Source organism: Rhipicephalus sanguineus, chromosome 5 (assembly GCF_013339695.2).
Source record: "Rhipicephalus sanguineus isolate Rsan-2018 chromosome 5, BIME_Rsan_1.4, whole genome shotgun sequence".
Taxonomy (NCBI): domain Eukaryota; kingdom Metazoa; phylum Arthropoda; class Arachnida; order Ixodida; family Ixodidae; genus Rhipicephalus; species Rhipicephalus sanguineus.
Window position 1 is genome coordinate 86,023,236 of NC_051180.1, and position 25,564 is coordinate 86,048,799.

Genomic DNA, 25,564 nt, shown 5'->3' on the forward strand with positions numbered 1-25,564 from the left:
GCCGTAAATCTGCCTCACGCCACTCAGCTGCGATTCGCTCAGAGACCGCCTTCTCACATAAATTTGGTGCGCCGGTGCTTTCTTTTCTCCGTTCGATAGCGACAACCGAAGCCTCGCCCAAACCGACGCGGCCAGGCAGTCAGAATGCGCGCGACGGGAGGCACGACGAATGATTGTTTGTCGGCCGTCACCCTGGGCTGCGGTCTCATTCGAGAGCGGAGCCGTTAGGGGCATTGCGAGAGGAAAACGGGCACGTCAGACCGAATATCAATTGAGACAGCCGAGTGAATTAATCTCGGCGGTGAGCGATTGTTACCGAGGCAGAAGCTGTCAAAAGTTATTTCTTCGTTTGTTCGTTGCTTTCCTCTTCTCTCTCCGCGCAGTAGTCGCAGTCAGGGGATCTTGAACCCTTTCAGATCGCGCGTCCTCTTCGCCCCTTAACGTTGGCTTCCTCTCAAGAAGGAGTGCGCTTGCGGTGAAGCACGCTCTACAGGGTGAGCGCGTTGACGGTTACGGAAGGCCACGCCCAATACGTGCTGGGCAGTTCGGGAGGTCGTGCGGCGCTCTCCGAAGGATGTGCGCTTTCAGGCGCAGAGGTGACGACAGATAGATGGAAGTAAAGAGCGAGAGCGTGAGGTATGAGAGACCACGTGCCTGCTGCAAACGGACGTGGGATGAGAATAGAAGGGAATGCTGGTCGAGCGAAAAGCGGTTGCTCTCCTATACTGGCGCGCGCCAGATGGCACCGACCTGTGACCCGAGCATTGCACATGAAAGCGTTCCGTGGAGATGAAAGAACTGCCTTCACCCCGCATGCAGCCGTACAAAAGAGGACTCGGCACAAAAGTGGAGCCGCGCATGTGGCTAAAGTAATTGCGCTCTGGCCGGGCTGCTGCTGACCGCGCTTCCCCTTCGTGCGAGGCCAACTGCGACGTTGAGCAAAGTTTTTCTTGGAATAGTTAGGGCAACCGGCAACGCTCGGTAGAAGAGAAGGGCACCGACGCCGCTAGAATTAATCTAGCTCTGTAGAGTATGCGTGGTTGCTTGCACAAAAAGATTAATCGCGCAAGATGCGGATGACTTACTTGCTTTAGCGCTTTATCAAGGAAGCGTGCATGCGGATTGCGCTTCGTCTCTCATTGCTAAGCATGAGTGAGCGAATGACGCAATGTTTGCACAATGCATGCTGCGGACAATAACGCATAGGTAGGCGCTTCTTACTCCGGGCACATCCTCAAAGAAAGGTCATAAGTTAAAGGTGGGAAGGCCACAGATGTTTAGCAACACGTGCTTTGACTGTTGGCTTATATACTTGACGCTTTGGAAGCAAAGTGTTTTTTGTATACCTAGGGGTTTTGTAACAAGTCTTATCCAAGTTCTCGCTTTGCTTCTCTCTTCTTTTCTTAAGAGGTGTCGCGAATTGGCAGTTTCTGTACTGCATTCATAGCACTTCTATGCATCACATTCACTATGAAGAGCTCCGAGAATAGTTGTATTTGCGCTGCTCGAATTTCTGGGAGATTGTGCAAATGCTAACATGTAGCACAAGAAAGTGTACAAGAGAGTGTGCAAATGCTAACACGTAGCGCAAGAAAAAACTGTGAAAAAGCATCCATCCACAACACTCGCGAGTGCAACAACAGTATTCCCGAGGTAAAAACCGCGCCTGATGTTTGGAGCACCCACGCTATGATAAAGGCGCAAAACATGCTGTTGTCTAGTCGGTTCATAGATTCAGCGAAGTTCCAAACTGCGTGAGGAAGACAGGACGAAACCAGAAACACAGACGCACACACGAAGCGCCGAACTTACAACTGACCTTATTCACTGAAAGCAGTAAATAAAGTGAGTCAGAAGTTCTGCGCTTCGTGTATGTGTCTGTGCTCCTTTTTCCGTCCTGCCTTCTTTGCGCAATTTAAAATGTTGCTGGATGTAGGATAATACATGCACACTTGATAACACACAGTTGATAGTCCAGTTGTTGTGTGCGCTACTTCTCCCCTTGTCCTTCGTCCTTTTGAATGGTGCATTATTTGCCTAAAAGAAAGAAAGCCGGGTACTCACTGGGCAGGCACGTCCCGCGGCGCGTGAGTACGAGCGTCCGGTTGGAGCAGATGCAGCGCCGAGTGGAGGCGTCGCATGCAATGCCCACAGTGGCAGCTTGGAAGCTCAGTCGCCGGCAGTCCGCGTCCGACTCGCACGTCGCCTCGGCGGCGCTGGTTGCTAGCAGAGACACAACCAAAGCGCAATGGTTAGTAACGTTTGCGTGGCCGCACTCAAGCTTTCTCTACGCGAATGTTCGTTCGAGTACTCTCATCGCTGCTGTGTTTGTGATGGACATCAGAAAGAAAACTATATGTAAGAGAAGAAAAGACGAGTAGCCAGCGTCTCCGGAAGGCAAAAGCCTCCCACTAAACGTGTTAACTTAAAAAGAAGAGGCAACATTATAGACATCACTGGCAGAGTCAAGGTAGCCCTGAAAGATGCAATCCAAACGTAATATACCACCAGGTTGAGAAAACAGAAACATGGAAATCATGGCTTAGTACTCTACGAGAACATAAACTTAAAAACACACAGTTAGCAATGAAAGAAAAGCTAAAGTATCCATTTTTCTTAGCAAAGAGAGTGGAGCCTGAAATGTAGAAGTAGAAGCCCCGATAGCGTGTTGCATCAGTACAACACGTTGACATGATTACAGGTTGTAGGTGTGTGCAAGGAAATTGATACGATTGTTGACGAAACCGTGGTTTAAATTGCTAATCCCGAGGTTGTGCAGACTTTTTTTTTCGCCGTGTAGCATGTCGCATCCTCCCCCTCCAAAAAAAAAGCACTGCTATGCACCAGGACGTACAGGTACAGCGATAATTAGATGAAACGGCACAACAGGGAACGCCTCCGTCACGCTCCCGATAGTGACAGCCCTAGGAACTGCCACTGTCAGTCACATTACTTGATCTAATAAAAAAAAATGACGCCAAAATTTTGTGGCGCAAAAACTTGTGCGTGTTTTTGTAACACCAGACACCGACTCGTGTTTAGTGTGGGACCCGTGGGTCTGTGGAGAAATCGTTCAGAAGGTTGCAAATGTCTTGCATTGTTTTTCTACAATTAGGCGATGTCTGATTGAGTAAGGTGAATGAACTTTATTTATCTGGTCGCTGAACGGCTTTATTTAAGGGTACAAGCTGGGAACACTCTTTACTAAACAATACTAAACGGTCCTTTCCTGGTGACAGAGCCATTAAGCAGTGGCACCAATCCATAAGCCAAAGAGAGGCATACAAAAGAAAGGAAGGGAAGAGTAGTTTAGAAGGGGTAACCGGACGGAAATTTACACGCAAAGTGAGGATTTAATGAAACAGAGAATGATGTTGGCGTTAACGAAAAAGCGAAAAATGCCAGGCTGCCAGGCGGCCTGATCCGCTGCTGATAAAGTCGGCTGAAATGTGCGATTGGATTCTTCGCGCGTTCTTACAAATGCACAAATGCCATGCGCATGGATGGGCGCATACACCCAAACGATGGCTGCGTGCAGAACTTCTTCAGCGCTATCGACTTCTGAAAATTACCTTCTCGTGCAGCCGGCTCTGCAAATAACCAGGTTGCTCTGACTTTCACCGCGTGTTGCAATGTAAATGTAGCGCGGCCTTCGCATTGTCTGCGCGTTACGAATAGCGACTGCTGCATTGCAGCGGATCCAAGGGATGGGCACTGCATGCCGCCTCCCCTCCCCAAGAAACAAAATGCATATTGACTTGAAAGCTGCTCCGGCACGTGATTTGATTTTGGTGTGCATATCGTCAGCATAAAGATTGTGCGCTCACAAGTTGGTACTTTCGGTGAGCCTCAAACTTCTTCCTCTCTTTCTTTCCCTCTCCCCCTGCGTTTCTTATCTGACGATGGCACGAGATTCCATCTCCTTTCATCTTAATACTGGCCTCGATCTTCGCACGTTCTGTAAACACACTAAATTTGTTTACATTACTACAGACAACGCACATTAGCGAATCCGTTCACATAGTAAACCGCGCTGAGCGCTTTGCGAATCCATTCGCAACGCGCTCTTTGGCCATGCCTTCTGGTCATTCAAATAAACACTAGACTCCGTCAACATCGCAACACGCCGCCTTTTTTAATTAGATGACTAACACGCTAGGTTCCCCGGAACCGAGCACGTGGGCACTCGAGCGTGTGCTTTTATTTCGAGAAATAATAAAGGTAGCGGGGTAATTGGCGACGGGCAATGAGCCGCATTTATTTCACTGGCATAATGCTAATTGCCTCTGGAATTTTCCATACGACATCCTGTAAACATTTTCCCGAGGAATGCACTTCAAGCGTTTGTTTTCCCACGGAAAGGAAGAGATCACGTGAAGTACAAAGAAACAAAAGAAAGCAATCTTCGTTTTCTGTACCATTATCCCTTAAGCCACTGAAACACGTTAACGACGCGCATTCCCGCTTTGTAATTTATCCGGATAATTCCAAGCACCGCCATGGTTCTTTCGGAACTCGCTTTTGCCCACTGATGACTAACAAGCTTAATACGCTTCTCGCTAATAATAAACAATTCATGTCGTTTACGGACTTTGAGAACTTTAACAATATTAACTCGAATAAGCCTTTCTAAGCTTAATACTAATCACTTCGCTATGTGCTCTACATCGCGTGCCATTGAAGCAAAACAAATGTTTAACAAACAGAACGATTAAAACAACAAAAGTTTGAAGGAATTGGCGTGAGGAAAAGTTATTCCTCACGAGAATACTACAATCTCGAGTACGGCATACACTCGCCGCTTGGAATTTAATCGATTCAGTGTAAGACGAACGCAGACGGTATGGCCGCCGGCTTTTACAAATAAACACTGAGTATTGATCGCAACTGCAGAGAAACACGCATTATCTCGATACGGTTACAGCAGTGATTTAAGAAAGCGAAATAACGCGCACGTATGATATATTAGGGAGCTGCTTGGCTAGCACTGATTCTGCTACCTGCCGAGGCCTCGGCGCCTATAGCGGATTGTCCTTCGAAAACAAGGAACGCACCCTAACGAGCGCGTTTAAACAAGCAAAAGGAAGAAAACGAGGTTTGAATGTCGCTTACAGGGACTCATTAGTGGCCTTTTGTGCCATTTAGTGGTGTGACGCAGCCACCAGACTAATCCGCTTCATTAGAACGACTAGGCTGATTTATAGAAGGAATGCCATTTTTTTTTTTTCAAGAAGGCCAATTCGGGCGTTTCGCTGTACCATTAGTCGAAACTCTGTGCCGCTTTTTTTCGGTAATGGCTGTGCCGAGATTGTCTATGTGAGACGTGCTGATAAGTAACAACTATAAATCAGTATCTTGTGGCCGAACAAACGAAGTTGCCTAAGCATACTGCTAAGTAAATATAAATGAAAGAAGGAGAATTTAAAGGGCTCGTTTTTGTTTGCTAGACGCAACATCTGTTAGTTCTAATTAATGCTAAGAATATATGTACTGCGTGAATATATTGTATGTTCATGCAATACGTAACCTATGAAACACATGTTTTAAAGATATTCGTTAGTTCGCAAGGTGGTTCAGTGGTTATGGTGCTCAGTTGCTGACACGGAAGTCGCGGGTTCGATCCCGGCCGCGTCGGACGCATTTCGACGGATGTAAAATGCCAAAGGCCCGTGTACTGTGCAGTGTCAGTGCACGTTAAAGAGCACCAGATCGTCATAATTTGCGGAGCCCTCTGCCCCATAATCATATCGTGATTCGGGGCGCAAAACCCCAGATATTATTATTAAAACATTCGCGAAGACAGATAATAAGAGACTGTTTGTTAAGCGCGGACACATCAATTTGTACACGCATTTCTAAAAGATGATAACAGCTTCGCGGAGTGTTTTCTCAGCAGGAGCATTATTATTTGAAAGTAGCTTCATCTTCCAACCAATGCCTCGTCTTCGAAGCATAGCCGGTGAAGGCACTGGGGACAATTATTTCAAAGTAAAGAAACAATTTTTTGTTTCTTTCCAAGTCAAACCGCAAGCTGATCATGTACGCACCGTTACGCACGAATGGAAAAACCCGACATCAAGACCCACGCTTCAAACCCAAGCGCTCGGGCCCCTCTCAAAAACAGCTGCCAGTGGTGCAGAATAAATTCAAACGACCTCCTTGACGTGGGCAGCCGCGACGGCGACGCACAATCCCGCCTCTGTAACCTCAGCGGAGCAACGGAGGCCGTAATTTCGCTGAACGATTTCTAAAAAGAGAGATAAAAAAGAGGAAGGACCGTAAAAATTGGTATCCTGGCGACCTGTCCCACCTTATTAAAAATCTCTCAGACCGAGAAGAGAACCGCTTCGTTGGGCCCGAATAAGGCCATACGAAATAAGTTGGAACACCGTGGCCGGTAACCTTCCTTTTTAAATTCTTTATTCCGAGTTTTAAACTTCAGCCTATTCACTTCGATCCTTTCTTTCTGTTCTTTCGAAATTTCGACAGTTCCATTATTTTCTTTTCAATCTCGGCTCGTTTTTGCGGCACTCGATATTCGTGAAGCAATCAAGCTTGCATGCTGTCAGCGTTTCCCCGTCGCCGATCGACGCGATCAGCCCGGTGTCGTCCCTTTAACGTCACCATCAACCACGACGAAAGCAGGACGAGATGAGAGTAGGAACGTAAAATACGTACAAAAAAGTGTACGCGCATATACAGAGAAAAGATAGGAAAGCACGGCAAGCGACGACCCCCTCCCCCCTCTCTTTACCGCGAAAACATTTCCTCGTGAGTGACTGCAGCGCTCCTTTCGTTTCGTTCCCGTCTGATGTCCGCCACGTGTTTGCCTCGGCACCATAGTCGATGACGCGTCTTTCCATCGCCTCCGCGCACAAGCAGTCATGCTTCTTTCCACCCCCCTCACTTCCTCCCCCCATCCTCGTTTTCGGCGTGAAACACCGTCGGCAGATACGCTCCGAAAAGTTCTCATTCTCCTGACCATGTCCAACGAGGACCCATCATCGATTGAGGCGACCCCCTTTTTGCTCCGGCTAACGCCTCAATCGTTCCCGACACGACCCCCATAAAGTGACAAACAAGTCAAAATGTTAAGAAAAAAAGGTAAGCAGCGAAAGAGAGAGAGAGAGCAAATCTGTACCCGGAACACGGAGCGCACGGAAAGGCCAGCTCACTATGGCGACGACGAACGCTACCAAAAAAAGAAACAGGCGAATAAATAAACAATTGGAAATGATAAAGAAAATGGGGAAGGAGGTGCTGCTCCCGAGAGGCGGAACAAAATGAGGCGATTTTCAAGGAAAGCGTTGTATGATATCTAGAAAAAGCTGGCGTAGACAGGAGGTGGGGGGAGTTGAGGGTGATGAAAAGGATGGAGCGAACATTACACGGTCATGCTACACACAAAAAGAGAGAGAAAGAAGAAGAAGAAAGGGAACGGGTACACTTTATAGTCTCCCTTACTTTATTTTCCTTACTCCCCATAGCTCTTTTCAAAGCCTCGGCACCCTCCCACCGCCCTTTCCTGTTTCTGTGCGCGTGCCATTTACTTTTGCCTTCGGTTTCAGAGACATGTGTGGCCCGGGCGTTATAAAACGTCCGTCGCCCCTGGGTACCGCAGCTTCGGCGCTTCATCTTACGTCGAGTGCTTCCAAAGCCTTCACCAAACCAGCGCCGTCCTCATTTTCCTTTCCCTGCCGCGTGGCTGTCAGGCTCCATCGCCGCCCTTTCTCCCCCCTCCCCCCTCTTTCCATCCGTCTCACTTTTATTTCTGCTTCCCTTTCGGTCTCCGTTTCGCTGCCAACGCTTCCTGCGCCGTTCGTTAGCGCCTAGAAACCCTACGGCGTGCCCCGCGAGCGAGCGAGCGCTTACGCTAGACACAGTTTAGCGTTCGCCGCACCATGTAAGCCGTCTGAAAGGTGCGGCTGCCGCCGGCGCGCGCGTCTAATTGCGCAAGCAGTCGCCGCGGGGGATAAGTGGACCACAATCTGTCAAAACATTTCCCCTCCTTGTCTCTCCCTACTCTCTCTGTTTCGTGGGCAACGCGGACCTTGCCGCTAACGAGTCACGTTGATGCGTCCGATTAAGTGCGGTCTTGACCCGCTTGCCTTGCCGGATGGAGCGTAGCACTGCTTTTCGCCCTGCGATGCTCGTTTGCATTGCGGGTAATGAGGGGAGCGTCCGCGTGGTTACTTGCTGCGTCCCCGTTTCTCGCTCGGCGTGTGGGAGACAGTGAGAGAACGGGGTCGTGCGCCCGGGTTAGCAAAGTTTGCCGCCGCCGCGTGCTCGCATTGTTAGTTGAGGGAGCGTGTCGGAGACAATGTCGTTGCGCTCAGGTTGGCGGCAGGCGGAGTGGCAGGTGTGAAAGACAGCTTAATGGAAAGCTGCGAGTGAAAAAGGCATGACAGGCGCACGCCGTCGCTAGCTTTTCTTCGCGACGTCGTGTATGCTCGCAATGAAGTCACGCCTCTGTTGCTCCGCCTGTTGTCTAGTACAGGCAGTTTAGCATTTTGCGAGCTGTTCCAGACGGCTTAGTTATGCTCGATCAGAAGAGCCTACCTGTTCGCATGCGATAATCTGGAAGAGGCCGGACAAGAGAGAGTGCTTTGAATGCTGTTGATGTGTAGACGGCCCACCTTGATTCGCGCGACTTGTTTTTCTCCACTTTGACGTATTCGCAAGTTTGCGCGTTTTTGATACTCAGTGACCTGGAACTTGAAGCGTTAGAGTGTTTATGAACGCAAGCCATTTCTGTGCGTTCTCTACGATTTTGTCTCCTTTATTTGTATCTGTTACAGCAATTTCGATTAGTTTTTTGCACGTTTAGACCGGCAGAGATATTATCTTGATTTAAATTTATTACGTCGACATCACTGTGGGATAACTGTGAGGCTGGCATGCGTTATGACGGTATTTATTTCCAGAGTCTGAATAGATCATAATTATTTCCACCATAATGTCCTCAAGACACACAAATACCACCAGGTACATTATGTGGAGTACCCTGGTTTGACATTCATAATGAAAACGAAAAAAAAAGGCAAATCGAAGGCGAAGGGAAGAAATGCAGAAGTGTTTACATGGCGTAACATCACAACAACAATGCAAACGCTCTGACTACGCTTTGAGCTCGTCCGTGTTGCCTTGGAGTTCCAGAAACTCGAACTATACTTTCGGGATAGTAGTTATGAATACATTCCCGATGATGACGAAGAAAGCGATTTAAATTGCCACATGTAAGCATACCTTACCATGATAGCGGACTGCTACACCTAGCCAAGACACAGGCCTAGAAATATGACGAAAACGCTCACAATCTTGAATACTGATGACATTCAAAAGGAAAACAATGTAAAATCTGTCTTTATGACGTCTGTCCTTCATGATCCGTCAAGCCCCATCGTTTTCGGTCCACGTATACCGTCGGGTGTTCTGGAAACATTTATGTCTTAAGTTGAAGTTTAAGCGCACTTACTAAGAGCTATACGCAAGATTGCTGCCGGTAACATTGTGTCCTCCCATTCTCGGCGACCTAAAAGTAGCTATCTTTTAATGCTGCTAACCCAAGTGAGCTGGTCTCTACACTAAGCCCTTTACTGCTGCTCGAAATCACTGACTCAAATTCTTACAACAGCAACAACAACAACAACAACAAGACCCATATAGCCCAGGGACTCCAGAACTGCATACTATCTTCTGCGCGGCTGCTTTACTGAGATTTAAACCGACTGAACCCAGCGAATATGGCAATGAGAGGTGCTCTCGTTGATGACGAACCCGAAACCGAGCCAGATCCCATCGGGAGAAAAAACCCGAGGCAAGGAATGAACGGGAGAAAACGACAGGAAGAAGTTCCGGGGGGAAAACATGGCCGATAGCTATAGTATAGTTCGTACGGGGTTGCGATAAGGGCGTACGTAGATGCACAGGGCGGAATACGTACCATATACACTCGCCTGTCTGGCCTCGCGATCGATTCACCGGGAAAGGGTCCTTTATTATCCCGCGGGAGTCTTCCGAAATCCTCGACATCGTTCCGTTCCTCGGGCCGCCCAACGACCGCCATGTAGCGGTAGGGCCTCTATATGGCTCTTTGCGAGTTCTACCGGCAGCGCCGCGAGTTCGGTGTGTTGAAATGAAAAGCGGATTAGAAGGATGCGGGCATCTCCTGCGGGAGCGGTGATGCGGCAAAGTCTGGGATCCGCAGTTAGCTCGACTGCTTTAATCTCGCGTGGTAGACGGCGGGCTCAGATAATTGCGGCTTGCCGGCTGCATGCCCGCCCGGAGTAAATTTTGATTACGAGGACAGAAAAACAAACTAATGGTCTGATCTGATGAAATGAGACCAGTTTAGGAGAAGGCGCCCGCCTCTTTCTCTTTTTTACTTTTTAAAGACGATAGTCTTTTTTGTCAGTCTTATCTCTCCAGACAGATCCAGGTCTGCTTTGCATTTCAAGAAGTCTGCATTTCTGCGATAGACATCCGCACGGCCGAAACTACCTCCTCATGAAACCGTCTTCCGCGCTGAGAATTCCATTAATGAACTCCGAGAAGAGCAAGTCCGCGTGCACAGGGCTTATTGTTTCACTCCTTTGCGAGTCTAATCTTTCTTTCCAGTGCCACAACTCAACTGAATTCCTTCTAGATGAGATTCGTCCCGTCTGATAGCAGCTAAGCCAAGAATAATGTCAATTCGAGTGGAGTGAGTGAGTGAGTGAGTGAGTGAGTGAGTGAGTGAGTGAGTGAGTGAGTGAGTGAGTGAGTGAGTGAGTGAGTGAGTGAGTGAGTGAGTGAGTGAGTGAGTGAGGTGAGTGAGTGAGTGAGTGAGTGAGTGAGTGAGTGAGTGAGTGAGTGAGTGAGTGAGTGAGTGAGTGAGTGAGTGAGTGAGTGAGTGAGTGAGTGAGTGAGTGAGTGAGTGAGTGAGTGAGTGAGTGAGTGAGTGAGGAGGGCGTGCTTACACGATATACACAAGCGGCTAATCGCGTTGTTGCTAACGAGTATTATCAATTTTTATCAACGTGCTCCTACGAAAGATTCGCAACGCACCGTTGAATGAACGATGTAAAGTCGCAGGAGGGAGAACGCTAGTTTCTCATTGGCTACTCATATGTGCCTATCTTCTCTAGAATTAACGAAAGAAGGGGAATCGATCAAGGGCTCGTTTACTTCGTTAGGCATAATCTAATGAAACCAATCGACAAGGAAATTATAGGGTACATTATTTGTAGTCCTTAACTGCAGTGCAGTAGTTACAATATAAATATAAAGAAAATAAAGTGGACGAAAAGACAATTTGCCGCCGGTAGGGACCGAACCTACAACCTTCAGATAATGCGTCCGATGCTATACCAATTGAGCTTCGGAGGCGGTCGTCCTCCCGTCCTCTTTATAAGGTATTTCTGTACGTTCAAGCCTCGGAGTGTTAGCCATGATGGCCAGTGTGGAACACTCTTTATTGCCAGCTGGCGTCACGTAGTACGTGAACCTTTTACGGGTTGGCATCCCACCAATAAACCCTCGCATACTCTACCTGAAGGCATCAAGTCTGTCGGGACGAGGTCCTTGCTCTAGACGCGCGTTAGCATGCCACACTAACAAAAAGCGCGGGCTCGCCTTCTTCATTTCTCCGAGTAACATCTCAGTGGTTTATGCCGTTACATGTTCACGTCCCAGCAGTAAGGAACCCACATATATGATTCAATGAGCACTCCATTCCGCATTATTAAGAGCGCCACAAAATCAACATAAAAAAAGGACATTACGTACACTATACACTGCATGAGGTCCCATCGCGGCATTCATAACTTACGCAATGTTAAAAACACAAAAACAAAAAAAACGAGAAAAAAAATTGAGGAAGCTTGCACTAAGTCGCGCAATGCTTGAAACAGAAAACTGGAGGATTCTGAAGTCTGATCTGGTTGCTTCTAGGTTGTTGCTAGGCTTTAACTACAGGTGAGTCACGACACGGATGTCCAAATTCCCGGGACCGAGCGTTCGCACCTCTCGTAGATCTACGGGCACGTCGTCGCTGGCGTAGGCCTTCCATCGCTTCGGGCCTTTCTCACAGCCGCCGTTCCCTAGTACGGCAGCTTCGCAATAGTCGTGCCAAGCCTGAAGGAAGAGCGCAGCTGGATGGCCTTCTTTGTTTCTCATTATTTTATTTCTTTCTTTATTCTCTTTCTCTTTGTTTTTTGTACCTCTACTTTATATCTGTTTCTTTCCATTTCCTCATGTATATTTCTTTCTCTTTCTATCGCATTTTATCTTTATTTCTCTTTCTTCCCTTTCTTTATCTCTGCTTTTTTTCTCTGTCTTTTATTTCTCTCTTGATATTTCTGTTTTTTTTCTACTCTTTCTCTCTCTGCTTCTTCCTCTCTACTTCTGTGTTTCTCTTCCTTTCTCTTTCTCTCACTTTTTATATCTTTCTCCGTCTTTCTATCTTTTTGTGTCTTTATTCCCATTATTTCTCTCAATTTCTCTCTTTCTCTCTTTCTTTCTATAGCTTTCTCTCTCTCTCTCTCGCTCTCCATTAGTGAACCACTGGTGAGTAGTGATATTTGCCTAATTTCTGTGGCACACACCCGTGATGATAGCCATTTCTTGGGCTAAATGTTGCCTTCTTCATTTTTAGTGGACCAGTGGTGAGTAGTGGGATTTTCCCAGTTTCTGTATCACATACCCGTTCATGATGATGATATTTTCTGATAGGCCGCACAAATTACGGTTAGCTTAAACAGCTTCGCTCTTAATATATCGTTTCCATGGAACTCGTCTTTCGCAAATTTTCATTTATTTAGAGTCTCACTTTTGCCTGGGAATTATTCGCGAATGCCGGTCGAGCTCAATGAATACGTGTTACTCAGTAAAACTACTCGTCAGGAAGTAAAATAAAGCAGTACATAAGGGTTCTTCAACGTATTTTCTTCCAGACTTGACTGTAGAGAGCACAAAAATTGTTTCTATTAGATTGCCTCTGAATCTGTGTGCCTTCCTTTCTTTGCCTTAAAGGATCGAACGAGTGCGCATCGTTGCATACAGCTGCGTAAGAGAAATGGGTGCCCGTAAAGAGAAATGCGGACAGACCGACAGAAGCTGTACCAGCGGCAGCCTAGACACCGACTATACCTTGGTAAAACAATGCGTTATTGTCAACGTAAGGGAAAGAGTCGGCCTCGGGTAGTGCGATTGGCAGGTCATTAATATACGTGATGAATGGGAAGCGTCTGAGTACCCGCGACCTGCCTCATTTCGCTTTCTTTTCTTTCTTTTGGTCATGTAGGCGATGGTAATGACGGAAGCCGGAATTGTGCGCACGTCTGAGCTCAATAATGCATCCAGTATATTGGTGCGCGCATTCCACTACTGTCAGCTTGTTTCTCCCGAATAAATGCATGAATGATTTAAGGAGAAATTAGTTCGCGACCAACGCGCCTGCGAAACCCTTATGCCGAAGGGAAAAACAAAAATACTTCGTGGCTCAGATCAACCGCAAATTAATTTACTTTCCCTGCATTCACTTGTAACAAACTCGAAATGTAAATAAAAATTACAGGCATGGCGCTTCTTCCCTAATGTCTGGCACATGCTGAGTCTCCTGTTTTAAAAGCTGTTTTAAAATGGTTTTAAAACTCTTAAAAACTATTTTAAAAGCTGTGTAATCCGAGGACAAGAAAAACCAGTCGGCGGGTATGCCACTTCAGAGTACAAGCATTTATGGGAACCATATGAATGCGTCGCTGGTGGGAAAGGAAAGTAAGGGCGAGGATGAGGGAAAGGAAAAAGGGAGGGCGTAGAGCATAGCATATCTCTGTATAATGTAGTACAGCCAGGGATGGGAAGGGAAGTGACGGTTAAGTTTTCATCGCGCTTCTTAGTAGAGCGCTGAAAATTTAACTGTGTACAACACCATGGCCCCTACCCCTGCACTTCTAGAAGTGACGGGGAGGATGAGTGATGTGTGGGTGAGGAGCAAAGAAAGGGTGAGGCATAGAAAAGGGTGAGGAAAAAGAAGGGGAACGCCACCAGCTACGCTGTTTGCTCAGTCTTCGCACCGCAAGTGTGTTGCTGCCCAAAATTGTACACCCTCCAGCTTTCTTAATAAGAACACGGATCTTTTGGAGAGAGGTTGGTTAGTTTGGTGCTCCTTCTGTATTTTACGTATTTCTGAAATAGAAATGTTTCACTCGCACGTATCTCTTGGCTGCGGCTGAAAATTTCATTCTTGCCGCCAAGTTAAAGCAAATGCAATTTCGTCAATTCGCAAACAAGCGACGAACACATAATTTACTCCCGCGGTCTTGTGCGCGGTAGACTTGTGAGGTGTACGAGCTGGTGATCTAAGAAGCAGTCGCTGCACTTCCTGCGCAAAGAAACTCAGCGGGTCTGTAAACACACTAGAACGAAGATACATTTTGTTTACACTAGGCGTTATAACACTCGTGACTTCGGTGCGTACTCGCTGTGTATGAATAAGCCAGCAGGCACTCTCATCTCACCTGCTCTTAACCGAGCGACTAACCCGGACCGAGTGCCGCTGAGAAAATATGACTGCCATCGACGGTGCAGAATCCACATCAGGGACGTCGGAGCATGCACACACGACAAGAAAAAAAAACGTGCAGAAGAGGGGCACCGTTCCAGCGTTATTACGGTTCCCTCAGGTATGCGGTCGACCCCTCGCGCTAGAGGGGAGTGCATGGGGGAACATAACATTCGCCGGCGGGCTCCGATAACGCCGGCGAACTGTGGATTCGCCCGGGCACCGCGCTTGCTTGCCCATTTAGCCGCTTCCGTAGACAGATGAGCGCAGCGACGGTGCGGCGTTGCGCAGCACCCCTGAGTAGAGCGACCCTGAAGCAGCGTCGCTCCATTATTGATCAGCGGAAGCCACGCGCATATACATAGGGAAACTGCACATCCTTCTTTCCCTCTTTCTTCCTTTCCTTTCTCTCCCCGTCTTCCCCGTCTCTTCACTCACTTCAAACCACGCCGACGACTTCTTCGAACGGTCGATATGTACCCTACCAGGCGATCCCTCCTTTCTCCATATTGCAGTCCTCCCCCAGATCCCCCGTACTTCCTTGCTCGCCCTTTCCCGTTCCACCTTTTCTTTTCCGCTGCCTTTCTCCCCATCCGCAGAATGCTGCTTCTTGGATTCCAGCCGGCTTGTTCGGTGCACGGCTGCAGAAAATGCCGCTCCGTCCCTCCTCGCCTCGGTCGTCGATCCAATCAGGCGAGAGAAAGGCCACGCAAGCGTCGCATTAATTCCGGTACCGCCTTTCCTATTCAGCACAGCTCGACAACGTCGAAGGAACCGTCCGCTCCTTCTATCGCCACGGAACAGGCACGCGGAGAGAAAACGAGACGGAACTACACAGACAGCGCGGTGTTTCAAAGAGCCGCCCACTCTCCACGCCGCCTCTGTTGTTTCGTTTCCGCAAACACTCGATCAACGGACGTGCGCAAACAAAAAACGGCGAGACGCTCGTAGAACAAAGTCGCGCTCTTTCGAGCCGGCGTAAAAACCGTTTTGCACCGGCTTCGTCGATTAACTTGTTTCCGCATTGGTGAGAGAATCGAACGTCGCGAATAGCTTGCCTACACCTGCCTGAACAGCGCTAGCTGTTCGCAGAACCGGGTACAGCAGTAGGCTGGCGCGTAGAGAATCGTCAGGAACCGTGCCCTCGCAACACGTCTGAAACGTTGCAACAGCCTGGTGTTGACATAGCGATAGAACCTAGCAAGCTTCACTTCACGTGAAAGCTCGTTTGTTCGTTTTGATGGGTGACTGCCTCACACGGGGCATCAAAGATGATGTCTTTCGGCAGGCACATGTTACGAGAGGCTGGTGCTCTATCGGTATTTCGCAGCCTTTTTCATCAATAAAGAGACGCCGTGCGGTCGTTGCCCTTCTAATCCCACGGGAAAATTTGTAGACGTAGATTCCGTCGATGAAACGCTGACTCCAGTTGCCATTTTAATATATTTATTTTACTCCTTCTTCTGCTCCCTTAGACTCGTCTCCTTTCTGCTTGTCCTTCCTGTTAAAAGCAAACGTATTTTTTCCCCGGCAGCGCTTTATTGCCAAGAACACACGTGTTTTTCGCGTCAGTCGCAAATGTGCGTAAAGCTTTTCCATTTTTATGTCTGACCACAGCAGGGACGTAGCCAGAAATTTTTTTCGGGGGGGGGGGGGGTTCAACCATACTTTATGTATGTTCGTGCGTTCGTTTGTATGTGCGCGTGTATATATACGCAAGCAAAACTGAAAAATTTCGGGGGGGGGGGGTTTGAACCCCCCATACCCCCCCCCCCCCTGGCTACGCCCCTGGACCACAGCACACTCAAAGTGCGGTAGGCAAAAAAACGAACGTGTTGAACCAACGTTCCTGCGAGCACAAGAAAGAAAAGTGCCAGCACATCGAATAGTAATGTCAATTCTGATAATCACCCTCAATTTCGGTTTTTGAAGAAACCACTGTATTAATAACAAGTGAAGTTAATAGCTATCGTCGGAATCGCGAGAACAACGCCTTGAAACTTATTGCTGGAAACTTGGAGTGGTGTCCATCGGTGATGCTGCCGCGTGGCGGCCACGTTGGGGGAATTGAGATTGTGTGCATAGTGGGGCAGTGTCTCGAATGCGAATACTCGGCTGGGAGTTTAGTACAAACATGTTAACGGAGGTGTTGGTCCGAGTTATATATAGTAGCTAAGGCGTGGAACAATCGCAACGCGTACACCGGGTAGCCGTTGTATACATGTCGCTTCATCCTTTCATGCCCCGGCGACCCGCATGCAAACAGACGCAGAACAAACTTCTGCTGAACAAACTAATGCTCTCAGTTGGGAACAAACGCGATGCAGAGTATACAGTCGACAAATACTGTGGTATACTCAAGGCACGGCCAGACCTCAAGGCAGTAGAATAAATATCCTCTGGTTTTCGGTGTAAGCATTCTAGATCACTAAACCACTGTGCCCCGAAGCAAATTCAAAAGCCTCGAGGAACACATGTCCCAAAGCGCCGACACCAAACTGGCATACTGTTCTAAGCTGAGCTCGAAGTTTCCAAACTCGAAAACGTTAGTTTGTTTTGAGTAGTTTCGTATTTACCAGCCGTACACAATACGTACCAGCCAGGGGCGTAGCCCGGGGGGGGGGGGGGGTTGGGGGGGTTCAAACCCCCCCCGAAATATTTCAGTTTTGCTTGCGTATATATACACGCGCACATACAAACGCACGCACGAACATACATAAAGTATGGTTGAACCCCCCCCCCCCCGAAAAAAATTTCTGGCTACGCCCCTGGTACCATCACCATGTGTGATCACAAACTAAGCCGCCACGGTGGCTTGGTGGTTACGCTGCTCGGCTGATGACGCGAAAGGCTCGGATTCTAACCCGGCAGTCGCGTTCATTTCTCTATGGATACGAAATGTTGGAGGTGCTAGCTGTGTACTATACGATTTCAGTACACGGTAATGAACCCCTTGTGGTCGAAATTAACTGGAGCCTTCCGCTACAGTGTGTCTCATATAGCCTGAGTCACTTTGGGACGTTAAACCCCACAAACCAACCAACCGACAGTAATCATAACCTGACGCGTGAGTTCGCAAATATCGCCAGCTGCGCACATTGTGGACTACTATGGTCGCAGTTTAACTGTGTATTTCATTTTTCTAACTCGTGCTTCTTTTTTGTGCAGTAACATCAACTTTGTAAGTCCCGGCCTCCTGAAACGCGAGAAACCGTTTTCGAAAAAGCAATCGATAATTTCATGCCCGCTGGCCAAAGAGGCACACGTGCCAACAGAAGTGCGTTAACCGCATTAAACCCCGCTACCAAGCCAAACTTCTCCGTTGTTGCACATAACTGAATGCATTTCTGGTCAAATCGACCCACGTTACACCGACGCTACTCTTCGGGGGGAAAAAAAAGGCGGGGATCGCGTATTGACAGGACCACACGAAGAAGGATAATTTCGATGCAACAAAAAAAGATAATAAGAAGACGAAGGAACACATAGAGAGAAAGAAAAAAGAAGCGGAAATGTGGTGCGGTGCACCGTACTCTCGACGCGCGTAGGAAAATCGAAAAAGGGAGAGGGAAACAACGGTGGAGGATCGCAAGGCGGGATCCGACAGTGTTTCGGTTATACGTCTCGATGTTACTCTTTCGCACTGTGAGGAGCAACTCTTCGCTCTCTTTTTTTATTAATGTTCCCCTATTCCTTATCTTGCTTTTCATTCCCCAGCGTTGCGCACGTTTCATACAGGTGAGCATTGGTCTAGTTCAAGCCACCCCGCTCGGGCGCACGTCAATGTGTCACTGGCTGCGGCTCGTGAGAGGGCGTCACACCCAAATGTTTTGCGATACACTTCGCAGAGTCGCCGTGTTGACGCTCTAGCTACGACCGCCCCCACAACGGTGGGAAGACGTGGCGTAAAAGAGTGCGACCGTTTCTGGAGTTCCTTTTTTCCATCACCGTGAACAGGTCGCTGGTAACTTCAGCGACGTTCGCCTATTCACAACACACACACACACACACACACACAACACACACACACACACACCACACACACACCACACACCACACACCACACACCCCACACACACACCACACCACACACACACACACACACACACACACACACACCACACACACCACACACGACACACACCACACACACACACACACACACACACACACACACACACACACACACACACACACACACACACACACACACACACACACACACACACACACACACACACACACACACACACACACACACAACACACACACACACACACACACACACACACACACACACACACACACACAACACACACACACACACACACACACACACACACACACACACACACACGCACGCACGCACGCACGCACGCACCACGCACCACACACACACACACACACACACACACACACACACACACACACACACACACACACACACACACACACACAAAAACTTGTTTATCAAATCACCGTAGTAGATGTTCTACAGGCATAACAATGAAGGAGCAAAAAGATTCAGAACGTTGCGAAGCTCGAACTGTGAACCCCCGGAGGGTGGCTGTGGTTGGAAGAAAGAAAGAATCTGTGCACGTGTGTTTGCCTATTCAGTGGGCGCCTGACAAGCGCCGAAACTGTGGAACTCCTTCGGCATTTGCAAACGAAGCCACTCATCGAATACCAGACAGTATCGCGCAGACTCTGCATACTATGACGAAACTCGAACTGGTAGGACGACCGCATTGAATTGGTGAGAGCACTCAAGCACGTTCCTAGCGCAGAAGTTGTCAAGACGCATGCGGGCGTCTTCAAAATTTTTGTCGTGTTCTTGAATCTACCGCATTTTCCTCGCTGTCATGAGAATACCGAAAAACCTTTTAGCGAATACTAAGGGGAGTTTCTTGAGTGGTGAGATCTGCGTCAAGCTTCCCGTCTCATGTGGTGAGGTTCGTTACAGACTCTATATGCGAAGGCAGCTTGCACTGAAGATGACTTTACCGCGACAAGCCGCGCACACCCAACACCTCTCACGATGGGTAGCTGGCCACAAGTGTTTATAGGAGGTCTGCAAGACACGCAGTAGTGGAGAAAAAAAGAAAACATGACTGATACCTCCGTCATAGAAGTCGGTATAATACGAAAATGAAACATGTCTTCACAGAAGTAGTTGATTGTTTATTGTACATTGATGTATGAGAACTTGCACAGTTACTGTTTGCGTTGGCAGCTATAGCACCAGTTTAACGTGGATACACCGACGTTGACGCCTAGTGGCGCATCTCCATCCCGACGACTAACGTCCATGATCATGATTAAACCTTTGTGGTAGTTGAAGTAGCTGATACAAACCTGTATACAGCATGCATATACAGGGTGTTTCAAGAAATGTGTCCGAAAATCCTCCAAAATCAGGGAAATGCGACATTTGCTCGCTGCCTTTAAAATTGCTACTTCTGTAGCGACAGCCATCTCAAGATGGTTAAAGGCATCATTTGGGACAGTAATTAGGAAAGTTATATTAAGTAACGTTTTAATTAGTGGAGTTAGGCGGTTACGTCAAATGGAAGAATTGAAGTTCTTTATGCGAAGAACCCATCGCAGCTTTGAAATAAAGTAAAAGCTACCTGTATTAATTATTGCAGCGTAATGAAATTCAACCAATTTCAACGGCGAAACCGAAACCGAAGCACCGATGAGCGCAACAAGCAGACGATCAGACTGACGTCACTGTTCAAGACAACGAGTACACAGGTGTAGTTCTTCAGCGTTCGTTAATGTATGTGCGCCATGCGTGCTATAATCGCACACCAGCACAACGAAGTCGGTTGATGCTCGATATAACGACGCTCACTGATTCTGGACGTCTCAGAAGAGTATGGCAGTTGAGCGCTCCCGCGTTTCGGTTTCGGTTTCGCCGCTGCATTTGGTTCAATTTCATTACTTTGCAATTACTACTAGAGGCCGTTTTTTCGAAACCTCAAAGCTGCAATGGGTTCTTCGCATTAAGGACTTGAATTCTCCCATTTTACTCAACCACCTACCTCTACTAATTAAAAAGGTAAATAATCTAACTTTCATAATTAGTGTCCTAAATGATGTCTTTAGCTATCCTAAGATGCCTGCGGCTACAAAAGGAGTAATTGTGAAGGCGTCGAACAAATATCGCATCTTCCTGATTTTTGAGTATTTTCGGTTAAAATTTAGTAAAATAGCTGTTTTGTTTTTTAGATGTGTGTATATTCATTTTATTATCTTTCTGCGGGTTCTCCGTATAGTTTTTTTCTTACTGTATTCATATATACTAACTCAAAGCAGCAGAACACTGAAGAAGGACTGCCCTAAAAGCAAGCAAGGTGATTTAGTTTTATGTGGACAGCTTTATAGTTTCTCCACTATTGTTTTCGGGCTGCTAAGCCGGTTAAAGGCTTATTATGCAGGATCGCACATCGTTGCTTCAGCAGGTGTAAGAGCGGCCGCTTGCAGCGAATGTATGACACCGTTCCCGCCTTTCTCATTCGGCTGCCGACGCAGCAATGGCTTTAGAAATTCTATTACCGCGATTTGCATATCCCGTGTTTACTTGCCCCATTGGGACTTGGCTTTCCGCCGCAGAGAAAAGAGACGTCTCACGTTTTTGTGTGTTGCTTTGTACAAAGGCCACTGCACAATGCACGACTTAAATGCTTTCGCGCTTTGGGCTTCAGGGAAATAGACTGCGTTTTCGCAGCGGCCGACTGCAAGCCGGTATCGCGCGACTCGAGGGCCATTGCTGTGCTTGTTGTGTAAATCGTAGAATAAGTGTTTGACAAAAATTTATTGAACACAGTCAAAGACACCGTTAAAGCCGAACCGGTCGGCCCCGTGATTTGAGAGCGAAGCGAAGCCGTTTTTCGGCAGTATTGCTGAAGTTACTACTAAATATTTTGCCACAGTGTCGCTGACGTTATGCTGAGGCAAAACACATCTACAACAAGGGCATTAAGTATTCAATAGCCTGACACTGAAGAAATGTGTTTGCAAGATTCCCGGTTATCGCGAATGGCAAAACAAGGTACAGACGGTAGGACGGATGAGCATTCAAAGGACACAAGTAGACGCAAAAATCAAACAAGCGCACTCATACTGTACGTGCTCCTTTAGATCAGCGATCATCAAGGCTTAGACACATCTACAACAATCCTGTTTATAAGACGAGTATAAAAACATAGTCGCCAAATTCGCTCCACGGTGCTTATTTGTCTCGCACTGCGGTATTGTTAATGAACTATATAATAAATGAATGAAGCAATTGTCACCACTTATTACCTACGGCTTCCCCTCTTGACTAGGTTGTTAGGAATAATATCACATTTAAGAAAAAATGAATATACGGTATAGACTTAAGTTCTCGTTTTAAGACAGCCCGCTAGTTGTCTAGCATCGTTAGCTCGGCTAATGGTGCACACGTGGCTCCAATATTTTCATCTACACTTGTACCTCTGGCGTTTCTTTATATTCATGCTCTGCCAAAAGAATATCTACCGAAGCCTTCGCACCGAAACATAATACTGGGCTTAAGCATATCATGAGCTAATCCCTGACTGCACTAGATATTTAAATCCTTAATTAACTTTTAAATTATGCTTAAGCTCAGTACGCGAAGGAGCACTTCCTTCTAATACGTACCGACTTAAGTTATACTACAGAGCTAACGAAGACATCCGCACTAAATTTAAATGTGTTTTTCTATTGCGATAGCAATTATATGGACACTTTGGAGGGTTTTTGTGCTGTCGCCGTTGCCGCCATGTTCTGTATATATAAATATATTCAGAACAAATAAAATCTGAAGCGGGCGACCGGGGATTCTAGCTTGTGACCCCTCGCTTCGCGGTGTGCCGCCTTGAACGACTGTGCCACGCAGCATACGTCCTTCACCGCACTAACGGCGAGCTATTTATATACATCATTTACCGCTGGCGGTACGCCGAGCTTGGAGGTGCTCTGCGTAGCGTGTTCTTGATCACCTGCGAGATGTCGCGAAGGGTACGCTTTAGAGGTCGTTGCCCCGCTCGTTGTTCACAAGAGTTGGGATGCCAGTTGCCTCCTACTTGTACCACCTGTACTTTTCCCTACAGGGCGGGGTCGCCCTTGCGCGCGCGCTTACATCGTGAAGGGGGCGGTTTGTCCGTTTTGTGACTTCACCACAAAGTTTGCGTTGAAGTATCAGGACACGAAGGTCACTTCGCTCTCTGCGGCGGCCGCGTTTGCGAAAGGAGCGTGCCGCTAGCTAGAAGAGCCAAAGTAGAGGCTATTTGGTTGTGCACAGTCGACACTTGCGGCGTGCTGCTCAAATACAATCAAGTAACAATTGTTACAGTTGTTAGTTCGCGCTCGTCCTGTGCGTGTTCTTTTTGTGCGTCCTTTGTGCTTGAGCAGTGCGTGGCAAGTTTCGAGCTGCTTGTCGTTCATCGTCTGATATTCCTATTTATTGCTATCGCATTAATTGCTTCGGCCTTGCGGCGAAACTGATTTTTTTATTTGACGTTATTGTTCGGACAGTTTCAATGTACATTTTGTGCAGGTAACATGGAAGCACTTAGTTGAAGCTAAGTGTACCAGCCCAAGTTTAGTTTTGAATACACTTCACCAGGTGATATCTCTCTACCTTGCTATTGCCCAACGATTCGGGAAAGCCTGGTGTAATCGACGGGCAACGGGTGCGGAGAAGAGGTAAGTACTGAATGAGGAGAAATAAAAGCGAACCCGCATATGCAAGCTCAAAGCACAAACGGAACACACAGACGTGAAAAGCGATGTGAAATCCCTGCCTTATAAAGCGCATTGCGTTTTGCCTTTCCAGCCTTCAATGTTCTGTCTTTCTATCTTTGAAGTACTGAATTCACTTGGTTTGTTTAGTCTGGTTTCGCTTGCAAGATTTTTTTTTGTCATCCTATTTTTTTGTTTAATTTCCTTTGTTCTGATTTCTACATTTTTTTCTGCTCTTGTTTTTAAGGAAAACAAGATTTCTTATAATGCGTTCAGACGGGCAGAATTTTATGGCCCAAGGAAAACAATCCCTTGAGGATATACACGAAAAGTGAGTGGAATGAAACAAAAAAAAGAGAGGATTCAAACATTAATAGAGAATGCTTTTGGTTCACGTTATTCAATACGCGAAACAAGAACAATGTTTCAAATACGGAAATGTCTAGGAAACGCGCTATTTGAGTGACGCTTGAGTAAAGTAAAAAACAGGGCTAAACAGAAACTTGTAATCCCAGTCAAAACTTTTGCTGGCAAGAGTATATATTTAAAAAAAAAAACGATGTGACACCGAGGTAGTCACAAGACATGTAAATAAACATGAGACGCCGCTGACAAAAATGCTAACAGAGAGTGACAATAAGCATTTCAAGCTTTCAGCCAAGCAAGAGCTGTCTCAAGAGAAACATTTACTACCTGTCAAAGCACGGGGCAGTAAAACCGCAAGCGATGGCCGGATCAGACTTGTCGGCGCGGTGCGAGCAACCCCTCGTTCCTGAAAGTGACAGCAGCAACCGTCGTAGGCAAGTGCATGCAGTGCCCGTGATGACAGCTTGTTCACCGAGCAGTGTCGTAAAGACAGGAAAGAACATTGCTGAAAGTGTTTCTCCTGAAGACACGTAGTAAGTGTTTGACAGGCGTCCAGGAAACGACGCACAAAACTTTCTGTGAGCGACGAGCGAATGGGCCCTGCTAACAGGTACCACATCTCAACATTGTGGTTCGGCTGTGTGCGCAGGACGATTGAAACGGAACAGATTGGCGACGTAATACAACGTGTGTAAACTGCAGTGACATATATAATAGCATGTTTAATGCAGGGCGAAAAGTCCAAGACGGAGAAACAGAATGCACAGGATTAGCTCTATGCATTCTGTTTGTCATCGTCATAACGGCCTGCTCTAAACATGTTACCCTAGCAACTAGCCCAACTTTCGATCCTAATGCCGGGATATGTGAAAGCGCCTGGATACATTGCGGCAACTGAAGTCATTAGTAGATTAGAAAAACAGAGAGATGAGCTAGTTTGTAAGTATTCATTCTAAAAAGATAGGGCGTGCAAACACGGACACAAGAAATAAGTCAGGAAAGAAGTCACAAGAAAGAAGTCGGCGTTTGTGGTGTCCTGACTTCTTGTGTCCGTGTTTGCACGCCCTATCTTTTTAGCATTAATAGATCTTCGTACTGTTTGATTCTAGGACGATATGTTCTCTGCCTGCGTTGTGGCTTTCAGTTAAAATGTTCAGTAGCTGACTTCTAAACAGTTTGTTAGGAATGAACTACGTGTATTAGAGAGAACAACAAACGTTTTCTTATTATTAAATCATTGTTTAACAATACCACAAATTTTAGGCTTGCCGCGGGATGGCGCTTATAAGCGAGAATAGGCGCGAAAATAAAATGCGGGTAACGACGGTACCTTGATGTTCCCGCACTAATAACCATGACGTCATAGATTTTGAAGACGTCTACTATGTCCTACGTAGTTTTAAGCAGTACAAATTAAGTGCATTCTTCTCGGATGGGTCCAGAGACTTTATATACCAAGTTTCAGGAAACTTCGTTAAGTAAATCTGGCCGAACTACGAAGACACACATTCGAATTTTAACGCCACATGCAGAGATTTCGGCGTGAAATTTAGAAATGAAGCTTTGACTTGATTTTCCGATATATTAATAAACCTGCGCTGGTGTAACTAACGACTGTAGTGTTTTCAGACTATAATTCATCAGTATAAACTGATTTATTGTTTCACTTTAGTGCCCCTTTAAACTAAATAATTATTTTGTCCCGTTGGACTTCTTCTTTCGATAACTGCTTCATATTAATTGCTTGGCGTTAGAATAGCCAGAGTAGGGGCTAGTTGGTTGGGCATAGTCAGGGGCGTAGCCAAGGGGGGGGGTTGGGGGGGTTCAAACCCCCCCCCGAAATTTTTCAATTTTGCTTGCGCATATATACAAGCACACATACAAACGCACGCACGAACATAC

The 25,564-nt window shown here is 47.0% G+C and overlaps 1 protein-coding gene across 1 annotated transcript in view; it reads right to left on the reverse strand.

Moving 5' to 3' along the window:
- Positions 1-25,564, reverse strand: part of LOC119394799 (uncharacterized) — a 199,253-nt gene that overhangs the window by 61,998 nt on the left and 111,691 nt on the right. The window contains exon 2 of the mRNA XM_037662104.2: positions 2,065-2,223. Within this exon, the coding sequence (XP_037518032.1) occupies positions 2,065-2,223 (159 nt within the window). The remainder of the gene's footprint in view (positions 1-2,064; positions 2,224-25,564) is intronic.